The sequence below is a fragment of the Coregonus clupeaformis genome, chromosome 2 (assembly GCF_020615455.1).
Source record: "Coregonus clupeaformis isolate EN_2021a chromosome 2, ASM2061545v1, whole genome shotgun sequence".
Taxonomy (NCBI): domain Eukaryota; kingdom Metazoa; phylum Chordata; class Actinopteri; order Salmoniformes; family Salmonidae; genus Coregonus; species Coregonus clupeaformis.
Genome location: NC_059193.1, coordinates 9,788,409 through 9,802,079, shown reverse-complemented (window position 1 = coordinate 9,802,079; position 13,671 = coordinate 9,788,409). Strand labels below are relative to the sequence as shown.

General features: G+C 40.8%; 2 protein-coding genes across 8 annotated transcripts in view; one reads left to right on the top strand and one right to left on the bottom strand.

Annotated features, from left to right (window-relative positions):
* zdhhc2 (zinc finger DHHC-type palmitoyltransferase 2) overlaps positions 1 to 9,298 on the top strand; it is a 33,253-nt gene extending 23,955 nt beyond the window's left edge. For 2 of the 5 annotated variants that reach the window (XM_041904097.1, XM_041904105.1), the window contains 10 exons: positions 2,103 to 2,172; positions 2,278 to 2,310; positions 2,628 to 2,748; positions 2,998 to 3,036; positions 3,230 to 3,362; positions 4,749 to 4,875; positions 5,830 to 5,922; positions 6,162 to 6,280; positions 6,721 to 6,799; positions 6,913 to 7,806. In XM_041904097.1, coding sequence (XP_041760031.1) covers positions 2,103 to 2,172; positions 2,278 to 2,310; positions 2,628 to 2,748; positions 2,998 to 3,036; positions 3,230 to 3,362; positions 4,749 to 4,875; positions 5,830 to 5,922; positions 6,162 to 6,280; positions 6,721 to 6,761 — 776 coding nt within the window. In that variant the 3' untranslated portion in view covers positions 6,762 to 6,799; positions 6,913 to 7,806. Of the gene's footprint in view, positions 1 to 2,102; positions 2,173 to 2,277; positions 2,311 to 2,627; positions 2,749 to 2,997; positions 3,037 to 3,229; positions 3,363 to 4,748; positions 4,876 to 5,829; positions 5,923 to 6,161; positions 6,281 to 6,720; positions 6,800 to 6,912; positions 7,807 to 7,915; positions 8,661 to 9,214 lie in introns of those variants that run through there. The other 3 variants (XM_041904100.1, XM_041904098.1, XM_041904103.1) reach the window with 3 other exon arrangements.
* On the bottom strand, positions 8,604 to 13,671 carry cnot7 (CCR4-NOT transcription complex, subunit 7). 3 transcript variants are annotated; one of them, XM_041904115.1, is made up of 7 exons: positions 13,551 to 13,671; positions 12,484 to 12,692; positions 12,172 to 12,365; positions 10,600 to 10,761; positions 10,354 to 10,498; positions 10,073 to 10,183; positions 8,604 to 9,399 (listed from the first exon to the last, which is right to left on the bottom strand). In XM_041904115.1, exons 2-7 carry the CDS (start codon positions 12,598 to 12,600, stop codon positions 9,268 to 9,270), a joined length of 861 nt encoding a protein of 286 aa, XP_041760049.1. In that variant the 5' UTR covers positions 12,601 to 12,692; positions 13,551 to 13,671; the 3' UTR covers positions 8,604 to 9,267. The 3 variants fall into 3 exon arrangements, with proteins under 3 accessions (XP_041760049.1, XP_041760044.1, XP_041760050.1); XM_041904110.2 differs by lacking the exon at positions 13,551 to 13,671 and adding an exon at positions 13,296 to 13,476; XM_041904116.2 differs by lacking the exons at positions 12,172 to 12,365; positions 13,551 to 13,671 and adding an exon at positions 13,296 to 13,478.

Sequence of the window (13,671 nt, the reverse complement as noted above, 5' to 3'; positions counted from 1 at the left end):
CACAAAGTGTAATGACATTTGTCGATTGTCATTAGGCCAAAATTGATGTGTCCACTACTGTCAGCGTGCGTTTCGTTGTCGGACGCTCATCTTTGCCTTGGCAAAATGTCTGCGTTCTCGTCTAACCACATCGCATATTGGAGTGTACCACCCATTTTCCCATGTACCACCCCAGTATCATTTGATTTACACAACATGCCTACCACTTTGAAGATGCAAAATATTTGTTCTTTTGAAACAAAAAAGAAATTGAGCGTGAAAACTATTCACCCACCCAAAGTCAATACTTTGTAGAACCACCTTTTGCAGCAATTACAGCTGCAAGTCTCTTGGAGTATGTCTCTATAAGCTTGGCACATCTAGCCACTGGGATTTTTGCCCATTCTTCAAGGCAAAACTCCTCCAGCTCCTTCAAGTTGGATGGGTTCCGCTGGTGTACAGCACTCTTTATGTCATACCACAGATTCTCAATTGGATTGAGGTCTGGCCTTTGACTAGGCCATTCCAAGACATTTAAATGTTTCCCCTTAAACCACTCGAGTGTTGCTTTAGCAGTATGCTTAGGGTCATTGTCCTGCTGGAAGGTGAACCTCCGTCCCAGTCTCAAATCTCTGGAAGACTGAAACAAGTTTCCCTCAGAATTTCCCTGTATTTAGCGCCATCCATCATTCCTTCAATTCTGACCAGTTTCCCAGTCCCTGCCGATGAGAAACATCCCCACAGCATGATGCTGCCACCACCATGCTTCACTGTGGGGATGGTGTTCTCGGGGTGATGAGAGGTGTTGAGTTTGCGCCAGACATTTTCCTTGATGGCCAAAAAGCTCAATTTTAGTCTCATCTGACCAGAGTACCTTCTTCCATATGTTTGGGGAGTCTCCCACATGGCTTTTGGTGAACATCAAACGTGTTTGCTTATTTTTTTCTTTAAGCAATGGTTTTTTTCTGGCCACTCTTCCGTAAAGCCCAGCTCTGTGGAGTGTACGGCTTAAAGTGGTCCTATGGACAGATACGCCAATCTCCACTGTGGAGCTTTGCAGCTCCTTCAGGGTTATCTTTGGTATCTTTGTTGCCTCTCTGATTAATGCCCTCCTTGCCTGGTCCGTGAGTTTTGGTGGGGGGCCCTCTCTTGGCAGGTTTGTTGTGGTGCCATATTCTTTCAATTTTTTAATAATGGATTTAAAGGTGCTCTGTGGGATGTTCAAAGTTTCAGATATTTTTTTATAACCCAACCCTGATCTGTCCTTCTCCACAACTTTGTCCCTGACCTGTTTGGAGAGCTCCTTGGTCTTCATGGTGCCGCTTGCTTGGTGGTGCCCCTTGCTTAGTGGTGTTGCAGACTCTGGGGCATTTCAGAACAGGTGTATATATACTGAGATCATGTGACAGATCATGTGACACTTAGATTGCACACAGGTGGACTTTATTTAACTAATTATGTAACTTCTGAAGGTAATTGGTTGCACCAGATCTTATTTAGTGGCTTCATAGCAAAGGGGGTGAATACATATGCATGCACCACTTTTCATTTGTTAGTTTTTTTGAATTTTTTGAAACAAGTAATATTTCACTTCACCAATTTGGACTATTTTGTATATGTCCATTACATGAAATCCAAATAAAAATCAATTTAAATTACAGGGTGTAATGCAACAATATAGGAAAAACACCAAGGGGGATGAATGCTTTTGCAAGGCACTGTATAGACTGATGATTAATTTGTTATTGGTCAGTGGGATAGATAGGCTGACGATTCATTTGTTATTGGTCAGTGGGATAGATAGGCTGACGATTCATTTGTTATTGGTCAGTGGGGTTGATAGGCTGATGATTCATTTGTTATTGGTCAGTGGGATAGATAGGCTGATGATTCATTTGTTATTGGTCAGTCGGGTAGATAGGCTGATGATTCATTTGTTATTGGTCAGTCGGGTAGATAGGCTGATGATTCATTTGTTATTGGTCAGTGGGGTTGATAGGCTGATTATTCATTTGTTATTGGTCAGTGGGGTTGATAGGCTGATGATTCATTGGTCAGTGGGGTAAATAGGGTGGTGATGGTGTCTGATTGACTGTGCTGACGCTGTCTCTCTTATTCCTCAGCTATCCGTTTCTGTGATCGCTGCCAGCTGGTCAAGCCTGATCGATGTCACCATTGCTCAGTCTGTGATAAGTATGACTCTGCTCATGGCCATATGTACTGTTCATAAGAACCCTGCTGTAACTGTGTATGGGAATATTCTAGCTGTTACTGAGTTTCCTTACTGTTGTTTTACAGATGCATCCTAAAGATGGATCACCATTGCCCCTGGTCTGTATTGCTACTATACCATTTCATACTTAATCAAAGTGATGTTCGATTAATTATTCAAAGGAAATTGATTTTTTTTTCTCCATTAGGTCACTATGATTTGTAAGAGTTTTTAAATCTTGTTTGATAAATAGATCACTTTTTCTATTGTCGTCAAAGGCTTAACTGATGTCTACGATGTAGATTATATTTTAGCCTTGTCTGTTTCTGTTTGGGGGCCATTTTTACCATCTGTATGTTGCAGTCAAACGGTAGGGTTTTCCCATATTGTGTGATACTGACTTGGAGCATTGCCTTCTTGTTTTGGAATGTGACAGGGTGAATAACTGTGTGGGCTTCTCCAACTATAAGTTTTTCATGCTGTTCTTGGCATACTCCTTATTATATTGCCTTTTCATCACTGCTACAGATCTACAGTACTTCATTAAATTCTGGACCGTGAGTAAAATATTTTCATGGTGAACTTTGGATTAATTTACATTCTGTACAATCTAAACCAGTGGAATGATTGAATATCTAATAACAGTTTACTGTCTGTTATATCTATATATCTCTATATCCATGCTCTTTAGAGAAAATGATTATTTCTAATGACTGTAAATAATACAGTATGAAAGATGATGCTTGGTGTATAACAGAAAATAAGTATGTAATGTTCTGATCTTAGTATTTTGATTTCTCTGCAAGGCTGAAGGTAGAACACACGACCGTCTCTTAGAATACCTGGTATGAGCCAATCAGCGGCATTGAATTTGAGGACGATGATCACTGATTGGTTAAGCTCCCCCTACACTAGTTTCGTAGCGACCTATGCTAACACCCAACTAGCTGGCAGACTTTACTTACAGGTTATGCCTAATGCACACATACAGGTACTGTAAGATTAATGCATTGTGTTTGTCTGGAACTGCTCCCTCAGAATGGTCTGCCTGACACCCAGGCTAAGTTCCACATCATGTTCCTTTTCTTCGCTGCTTCCATGTTCTCTGTCAGTCTGGCCTCACTGTTCGTCTACCACTGCTGGCTAGTCTGCAAGAACAGATCCACTCTGGGTAAGAGCTGACAGGGTGTGTCTATATGTTGTTGAGACCATCTCCCTGGTGTCTCACTAAACAGAATAGAAACAGACCTAACCTGGGTGCTCTGACGGAGTCTCCAAATACAGGCCTGGGATAGGGAACTTATTCTATTCTTCTCCACATCAAATAAACACACAGATTCAGTCACTCATCTGTGGTATGATTTGATAAGGCTCTTTGTCATGGCCATTATCTATCAGACAGCCAGACAGCCAGACAGCCAGACAGCCTGACTGACTGACTGACTGACTGACTGACTGACTGACTGACTGACTGACTGACTGACTGACTATGTGCTAGAGCTGGGACGATAAACCGGAAATTATCGATACTGACCGAACCAATCATTTATTGAGGACTGATATCAATAATATAAATAATAATAATAAGCTTTTACTAGAGGAATGTGAAGTTTGACATTAAATAAGTCTGCTACTATGGGCTATTTCTAACGGGACAATTGATAACTACAACATTCAAAGTAATAGTAGTAGTAGTAGTAGCAGCAGCAGTAGTAGTAGTAATATTATTATTAGTAGTAGTAGTAGCAGTAGTAGAAGCAGTAGTAGTAGTAGTAGTAGTAGTAGAAGCAGTAGAAGTAGTAGTAGTAGTAGTAGTAGTAGTAGTAGTAGTATAAGCAGTAGTAGTAGTAGTAGTAGTAATCTTGATCATTTTGTCAATTTAATTTTTGTCCATGTCACTCAGCTCTAACGAGTGGTGCACTTTTCTGCCTCCGATCTGAGTCAGTGGATTATTCAGGGAGTGTGTTATAACGCCATGACAACAGGCTCAGAGTAAGAGGCTTAGTAACAGACACTGGACAGGTAGCCCTGCTGGACAGGTAGTCCTGCTGGACAGGCCTTTAGAGGACATGGTCAGTCACACCTGGTAACACAGCACAGCCAGCAGATCTGAAGGCATAGATCTGTCCTCAGAGAGCAGACTTCTCAGGCTCTTTGGCTCATTCTCATTACATAAAGTCAATTAGAAATGGCTGATCTTCATTTTTGCTGTACCAAGGGCAGTTCAGTGAGATGGAGTCAAGGGAGTTAGTCTGCAGTTGTAGCAGGCTTTTAAACAGCAAATCTCCCCACCCTTTGAGAATAACAAACTCTCTCAGCAATCTCTTCCCCAAGAGGATATTTGACAACTGATGTCTCAAAATGTTTCTTATCCATGAATGTGTTTCTATTGGTTCAGGAGATGCATAAGTACCCACAAAACAATGAAGTTCCTCTCTCAGTTTCCTTTGAGCTATGAAACATCTAGATTGCATATGTTCTCTATAAACGATGCCTAACTAGATCTCTCCTCAGTTTTGATTCAACACTGATCATATTCTACTCTATTGTTCCTCAGAGGCGGTCCGCGCCCCAGCGTTCCGTCATGGGGCTGATAAGAATGGCTTCAGTCTGGGCCTCAGTAAGAACTTCCGCCAGGTCTTCGGTGATGAAATTAGGTACTGGCTATTTCCCGTGTACTCCAGGTATTTACTTATTCCCTTATTTTACCAGATAAGTTAACTGAGAACATATTCTCTTTTACAGCAACAACCTGGATAAGAATGAGACAATTGGAAGCTGGGGATGATTAGGTGGCCATGATGGTATGAGGGCCAGATTGGGAATTTAGCCAGGACAGGGTTAACAGCCCTACTCTTACGATAAGTGCCATGCCATCTTTAGTGATCATAGAGTCAGGACACCTGTTTTAACATCCCATCTGAAAAATGGCACCCTATGCAGGGCAATGTCCCCAATCACTGCCCTGGGGCATTGGGATCTCCTTAGACCAGAGGGACTCCAACACCACTTCCAGCAGCATCTGGTCTCACATCCAGGACCAACCCTGCTTAGCTTCAGAGGGAAGCCAGCAGTGGGATGCAGGGTGGCATGCTGCTCGCAAATAAAATATAATGCTATCAACTCTGACTGAACCCACTGTGAAAACACTGATATTCTCAGCTAAACAGAAAGGTCTCTACTCTGACTGAACCCACTGTGAAAACACTGATATTCTCAGCTAAACAGAAAGGTCTATACTCTGACAGAACCCACTGTGAATACACTGTTATTCTCAGCTAAACAGAAAGGTCTCTACTCTGACTGAACCCACTGTGAAAACACTGATATTCTCAGCTAAACAGAAAGGTCTCTACTCTGACTGAACCCACTGATATTCTCAGCTAAACAGAAAGGTCTCTACTCTGACAGAACCCACTGTGAACACACTGTTATTCTCAGCTAAACAGAAAGGTATCTGGGTCTCTACTCTGACAAAGAGGAGGGAGAAGAAAGAACTTCAACTTGAATTCAGTGGTGAACTATGGGGGGAATGAGGGGACAATGTTTAAAGGTTTGTAAATTACGAAGCGTGAGAAGAGGTTAGTTAGTTGTTAATTAGGAAGAGTTTTAATCACAGGATTGTGTTTTGTGTTTAGTCTGGGTGATGGGTGCTCCTTCCCAACCTGTCTGGTGAACCAGGATCCTGAGCAGCCCACCTCTCCTGGACACAACCCCCCTCCCAACAAGACGTAAGTATTCATCTCCTGGACACAACCCCCCTCCCAACAAGACGTGTTTTCATCTCTCACAGGAAGTCACTGTCCTGTCTACACTCTTCATACATTTGGTCCTTTTCCATAAAGATTATTTTTGGATACAGATGTGAGAGAGTACTTTCGAGTACTTTTCTAACAGTCGTATTGCTAATAGTCCATTGAAATCCATTAATGTACTGATCCTGCCTAATGGTTTGTCCTGTGTTGTGCAGTGTTGTTGGAGAGAGCCACCAGTTCCCAGCCAAACCGCTGAGGGAGTCCCAAAGTCGACTGCTGAACAGCGCCCTCTCCTGGACAGAGAACGGGGGAGCAGCGGACAAAGAGAGACTGGGTGAAAGCTCAACTATCTGATGGGAGCCGAGCAAACCCTAACCTTAGCTTCATGTCCAGATCCCGGTTCAACCCTAAACTTAGCTTCATGTCCAGATCCTGGTTCAACCCTAACCTTAGATTCATGTCCAGATCCCAGTTCAACCCTAACCCTAGCTTCATTTCCACATCCCGGTTCAACCCTAACCCTAGCCATAACCCTAACCCTCAACCACAACCCTAACTCTAGCTTCATGTCCACATCCTGGTGAACCTTAACCCTAGCCATGACCCTAACCCCAGCTTTATGTCCACATCCTGGTTAACCTTAACCCTAGCCATGACCCTAACCCCAGCTTTATGTCAATTTTTTGTATGTATTTTTTATTTGAATGAGTACAAATCATTATCCTAGGGCCATTCTCCAATAACTTTAGTAACTGTATGCATGTTGTTTTTCAGGCACAAGTAACCCAGCAATGGCCGTAGAGAATGAAACATAACCACGGTGAGGAATGACGACTTGTATGTGGAATCATAGGTGAGTTGAAAATTCATCTCAACATTTAACAAATATTATTATCCACAAAGCTTGAGGTAAAAACGATATGGTTTATTTCTAATGTGTCACGTAATGCTTATATCCTTCAACAGGTCTATGGTGATCCCAGTGTTCAGCGTGCCTATGACAATGTGCAGTTGGGATAACATTACCATAACCTGTCATCTTTCTTACCATAACACACTGCTGTAGTTAATTGCTGCATAGAAGGGCTTAGTTTAATGTTGTTTTTGCTCTCACCAGTATCATTGGAAATAGACGTAACATCATTGTTATTGTTGTTTCAAGAGAAATAATTTAACATGGTGAAAACTGGTTTCCTGAAGGCGGAATATTGAGTGTGAGATCAAGTTGTGGCCTCACGACTGGAAGATTGAAGTTGCATTCCAATTACTTGGCGTGTTTTTACAAGTTTGGATCTGAAAAACAGAAGAATAGAATGTGTTTTATTTGCACTTTGTATAACAGGTGGTCGGTCTAAGAAGCTGCATTTGTATGTGTTCAGTACATCTATTTTCTTTTAGTAAAGGACTCTTGAAGTATTGTTGTATGATTTGATTATCTTGGACTTCATCTCCAAATTAATGTAGTCTATTTTTACTTCAGTGTAATGTCTAAACTGGAATGACTAACTTGCATAGGTGATTATTGACAGAAACAGTTTAAATATTCCATTTGAATGTAATTTTAGAATTTGCCAAAACTTAACCCTAACCTAACATGCAAAAGATATATGATAATAGTGAATGTTGATTCTATGATTGTATAGACCTCTTTTAAGAGTAAAAGCTGCTTTCTGTGTGTGATACTTGGACAAGATATGCAGTGTTAGGCTTTTTATGGCACTGAACATGAAAGAGGTATTGCAGAGATGATCAACACATTTACCACCTGTTGTGATAAAAAAGAAAAATCCTTGAATTAACTGATGCATGCTTCATACTCAGGATGTTAACAAAACATAAGAAAGTAAATAGTTGAGTTTCCGCAGTTTCATGTATTATACCAGTTTTTCTCTCTTGTAAACGTTGTAAAATCACTGTTGCATAACAATCATTTTAATAAGGGCTATATTGATATTCTTTGATTTGAAAGGATTCCTGTGTGTTCCTGTGGCATCGGTGAGGATACCATTGGCTTTTAGACATCACCAACCGGTCTTCTTTTTGATGTGTCAGTGTGCTTGCCATGTCAAGTGCTCCTGTAATGTTGTTTATTGTCAAACTGCCAGCCAAATATCCTGTTTTTCTCCAGAGGCCTGACACACTGGCCTATGATCTTCAAAACCAAGCCTCGGTTTCAGAACGTTTGCTGCATTCTCAATTCAACTCCATTCAAATATGGAAGTGCTGCAGAAATAATACAGTGATTGCTCCAGCTGTTCCATACCTTGTGAGGGTTCTGTTCTGATTGTACTCCTGTGGTCCTTTTAAATTACATTTTGTGTTTGGAAATGACTCATCAGCATCAGTTTTCCTTTTGGTAAATGGCTCAAATGTATGCTTGTTTTGAAATGCATTAGAGCTAAAACCTTGTCAATCTATATATTTTTTTAAATATTTTATCTGTGCATGATATGGAGAAAATTACCTTTATGAACATGTGAGGCTATGTACTGTACTGTGATGCCTTATCAGATAAATACAGTGATGCCATGTTCAGTCTGTTTATATCACTATTATTGACTGTTCTTGTACCTTTCTCCCATATCGGTCTCAATAACCTATAAGGTATATAATTAAAAATATCACTGTTAAACATAGATCTCAAACTCACTCAAATCAAGTTGTTATATGTTAGAAAAGTTTGAAGCCTTTATTTACAAAAGCTTTAAAAACAATCTCTTGTATATTGCATTTTTTTTTTTAAACATATGAATGATGTAATGAGAGGGGGTGGGGGGTGGGGGGGTCTCATCACATGAAAACAACCAACCAGTACAATAAATTAAATATTAAAATAACAAATGTAGCTACAATTAAGGCTGAGTTTGGTGGAAAAAAGGAAAAAGTTGTTTTCATAATAAAGATGTTAAGTGAAAAAGAAGAGAAGGCAACGAAGAGGAACATTCCAGAAAAACTGTTAGCTTTTCATATAAAATCAAGGATCTGCTTAGGAGCTTTAAAGTGCAAAATGTCTACAGAAAATGTTTGAAAAACTAAAATCCCTTGTTTTCTCTTCAAGCGCTTTATGTGAAATCTAAATGAACCAACCAGCCCCTCTAACCTGCTTTCATAGAAAAAACTACATGATATTAAGCACACACACACCTTGGGTACGTGTGGAGATAGTTCCTATTGAACCACCAAATTCACCAACCATCTAAAGTGAGAAGAGCTTATGACAAAGAGCTTCCTAAATGGTATATATGCTTTTGTTCTTTCATTATTCCAGTCGTCGAAGTAACTGACTGGAGCAGACCATCCAGAGAGATCCCAGTGATGCTGTCATGACAGCTGTTTGTTGGCTTCCTCTTCGTAGGCGTTCCCTGTGCCATTCTGGACGTATGCAGAGCCTGAACCCAGCCCGTACAAGTGACCACAGTACTTTGCATCGTCGATATGATCCTCAAAGAACATCTAAGAAAATATGTGATGTCATCAGATACAGGAAGAAGTATACTAGTTTGTTCAACAGTCATTTGGAGCTATATATTGACTCAGATAAATGTATATGTAGCTAGGTTTCCATCCAATTGGCGACAGATTGTCATGCGAATATTCTAAAATCCGCAAAGAAAATGTGAATTTTCCCACCAGTGGTGTGTTTCCACCAAACCGACATAGTGGATAAAAAGGACCACACACGTTTACGTTGATATGATGGTTATTATATTCATATTTGTTTCCACCGCAATTTCTCGCATAATTAATTTTACAGACACAAAAAGATCCTACCATGTCAAACAAACAAATTATCTGTCGGAATTTATAAAAATTTACCGAAATGTCCTGTTTCCATCACAGCTGTCAGGATTTTTTTTTATATGGTATGACTTTACTCCCATAAAAACTGTGGATGGAAACATGGTTACTGAAAGGAATATATGTTTTTAATAACATCTGGTGGCTCTTTGAAGAAATGCAAGTTGTGAGTAATCTCCCTGTTCTATGATCCATTCACACAAACATATCTCACCCTATTCCCTTTATAGGGCACTACTTTTGATCTGGGCCCATAGGCCTTTGGTCAAAAGTTGTGAACTATATATTGAATAGGGTTCCATTTGGGAGACACCCATGGATAGAGTACCTCTCTCATCTTGAAGAATGCCATGCCTGTCAGTAGTGAGTCTGAGCCAGCTTGGTGCTGGGGGCCAATCCTCTCCAGCTCCAGCTGCTCTGCCACTTCCTGTAGCCCACCCTGTCAATCAAACCACACCCTGTCAATCACTCACATATTCTGCTAATCTAGCCATGTCTCTAATGCATTTAAAGACTATCAATCAAAACTTGTGGCCTAGTTAGCTCTCTGAAAACTCATTGCATACAGAGCTGAGTAATACTTTCTTTGTTATGATGTGCTGAAGTTACCTTGAGGTTTTTACAGCTCTTCATGAGGTACTTGACATCATATATGATGGGGAAGAACAGGCGAAGGATCTCAAAGAAGTCCACTTCCTCTTCGGGCAGGTTAGAGTTGGACAGAATCTTGATCAGATATCCAAAGTCATAGCCACTGCAAACAGAAAAATAAACAAAATGCTTAGGTCTAAGATGATTGATTTTAATTTAATAATGGCCAAGTCTTTAACAGATGTGTGCTTAGAAATGGCCTACCTGTGGAAAGAAAGCCACTTGACGCCCTCACAGAGCACCACGCCTGAGGTCATGAGCAGTTCAGCCAAGTACAATGTCTCGATCCCCTCCTCCTCGTGCTTCTTGAACTGGATGCCTGATGTCGTCAAGAGCTCGATGGAGTCCTGTGCATACATGTCCTCCCTAACGACGGAAAGAGAGACATGTCACACTCACACCTAGGCTACACATTTATAGCAGGCTTTCTTAAACTATGGGACGGGACCCAAAGTGGGCCCTGGTCATGTGAGAGGTGGGTCACCAGTTATGAGAATACATCTATAATAACACAATTTCTTCTTAATTTGGGTCGTTAGAGGAAGATTTGGGTCACGGGAGAATAGTACATTTCTATTTTGTGTCAAGAGCTGAAAAGGTTTAAATACCCATGATTTATAGCAATGAATGTAACGGCTATAAGAACAAGGGGTACACTAAGCATTTATTTACATTTTAGTCATTTAGCAGACGCTCTTATCCAGAGCGACTTACAGTTAGTGAGTGCATACATTTTCATACTGGCGTGACTAAGTTGTTGTTGCTGTGTAAGTGGACGCAGTACAACTATATCTCTTCTTCAATGTCTGATACACTGCTGATAAGCCTTTAGTTTTACTTCCACAATATAAACAAGTTACATGTAAACAACTAAATACTCCTGAAAACACTGTCTTCAGTGCTGCACCAAAACAAACAAGAAAATAAAACCCAGTACCTGCGATATGCTTGAAAGTAAAGAGAGAATGCATTTATGAAATATGTCCATATAAACATTTGAAAAATGACTTTGGAGAGGCACTAGGAGAAAAGCAAGTAAATTAGCTCGTTGGGAACGTAAGCAGCTTCTCATGTGACAGGTGCAGCCTATTAGGTGGCTCAAGTGAAAGTCTTGGCCGCATGGTTTCTAAACAATCTTGGTCACATTTTCCTTTACCTGAACGGTGTGCAGGCAGTGCAGCTGCAGTGTGACAACGTTCACTCCCATATGGAGGTCCTGAGCTAGCTCTGGTCCAGGGCGTTCAATGTGGCTTGCTGACACTGATCCTTCAAATGGCCTGGACCGGAGCTAGCCATGAGCGTGACCCTGATTGTGTGGAGTATCAACACTGAACATAGGCCTGTTCTACCTTGGTTTCATACATCATATGAGCAGGTTTGTTTGTGCCTTTGCCCATCAGTCCAGAAATGTAGGCTAGTCAAACTCTGTACTACAATAATATCACCTCAATAACAGACTACATCAAATGGACTTCCTTTTTGTAGTTAACTTTAATGCAGAGATTTCAAGTTATAAAAAATTTAATTCCTCAAGAAAGTACCAGACAATACATGCATGTAAACGTTACAATCATCTTTAAAACCTTCCATGGTAAAAAAAGAAAGAAAGGTTCTTCCTTTTCTCCTAGTGCCTCCAAAGAACCGTTGCTATGAAACTTCCCCTGTTCTGTTGGTGCTGTACAAGAGGCATAGCTGAGGCCTCTATAACATGGGCAAGTCAAGTCTTGATACAATAAGTCGAAAAATGATAGACATCATAGAAAGGGGAATGCTTACGTGAGGTTAAACTTAAAATTGAACTGCCATGTTGAAGTTCCTGGTGGATATTCACCCTGTTCATTCATAAAGGTAAGGCCCAGCTGGATAATCTTTAGCAAGTCTACATTACATCGCAGTAACTGGTACTGGTAGTCAGCATTGCTTCTGAACTCTCCAATCGGTCTCGCAACTACACCTGGAAACTCTGTGTCCTACGAACAGAACACAAAGCAATAGAGAAGGCAAAAATGGAGCAGCGGCACGTAATGTTCAGCACATATCTGTCAGTGTCAACCAAGATGCCTTTGATCAGAACTCTTCATAACTTACCATGGCAATGTAGTTGTATTTTCGAATGACCTGGCGGATCCTTTTGAGTTCTTCATCCAGGTTGTCAGCCCAAACCTCACATATTCTTTGGCTATGATCCACAGTAGCCGCTGGCATAGTGCCTGCTCTACATGCAAGGCATCAAAAACAAACTAACTCTCCTTAGAGAAACTGACCATGGAATTGTGGTCCTTCTTTATTTGTTTGACCTGGGGATAAACAACAAACAATGTCAGACTACACAATAACCCTGTGAGATTTCTTGCCACATACTCAATGCTTACATTAAAACATCTAGCTAGCTAAGATACTGTGTAACTTACTGACTGAGCCAGATAGCTAATGCTGTAGCTAACAATATAGCTGTTAGGAGGACATTACTATGTTTTGATGTTACTGGGGCAAATAACTGGCCAGCTACCTTTTTAGCAGGCTGTGATGACAGGCACCCATCTAGTTATCAAACTAAGCTACCTGTCCCACTAGCCTACTAGCTAGTTAGCTAGCAAGCACTTCTGCTAGCTCACCCCCCATATAGGAAACTGCAAACCTAGAGTGGGAACAGGATGCGTTTCTCTTCAGTTACAATGATATCATAGTGTTTCATCACCTTTTATAATGCCCAACCCTAGCACACCTGTCAGCTAGCTAGTTAAAATATGTGGCTGGCAGCTGGCTAGCAAATCTAGCTAACGTTAACTTAGCTGGCTAACCAACTCCTAATATGGCTTGGATTTCAACCTTCCCGACTTAGCGTTCGCTAAACAAGACATGTGCAATTAAAAGTGAACCGTTCAAAAACTCCCAATTACCTTGTTTAAAAACAATCAGGGCCTTTTAACTAACTTTTAAACAGTTTTATATTCCAAATACCGACAGTCATTGATATCAACCCACAGCTGCCACCTCTGAACCTCCATTAAAACGTCATCACGCAAGCAATGACGTCACGAAAGTAAGCACGTTGGCCTTTGGCGTCCAAGGACTGGGGCGTATTCATTACGCCGATTCTGTTCCAAAACGTTTGTTAAACGGAAGCAAACGGAACGAAACGGGGCGGGATTTACCTGACTTTGTCCAATAGAAACTCTCGTTTTAGTTGTTTTGCAACTGTTAGGACTAATATTTACACCCCTGGTTCCTTTTCGTCCCTTCTTCCCTTTCTTCTTATTCTGCTTCTGCTTCTTC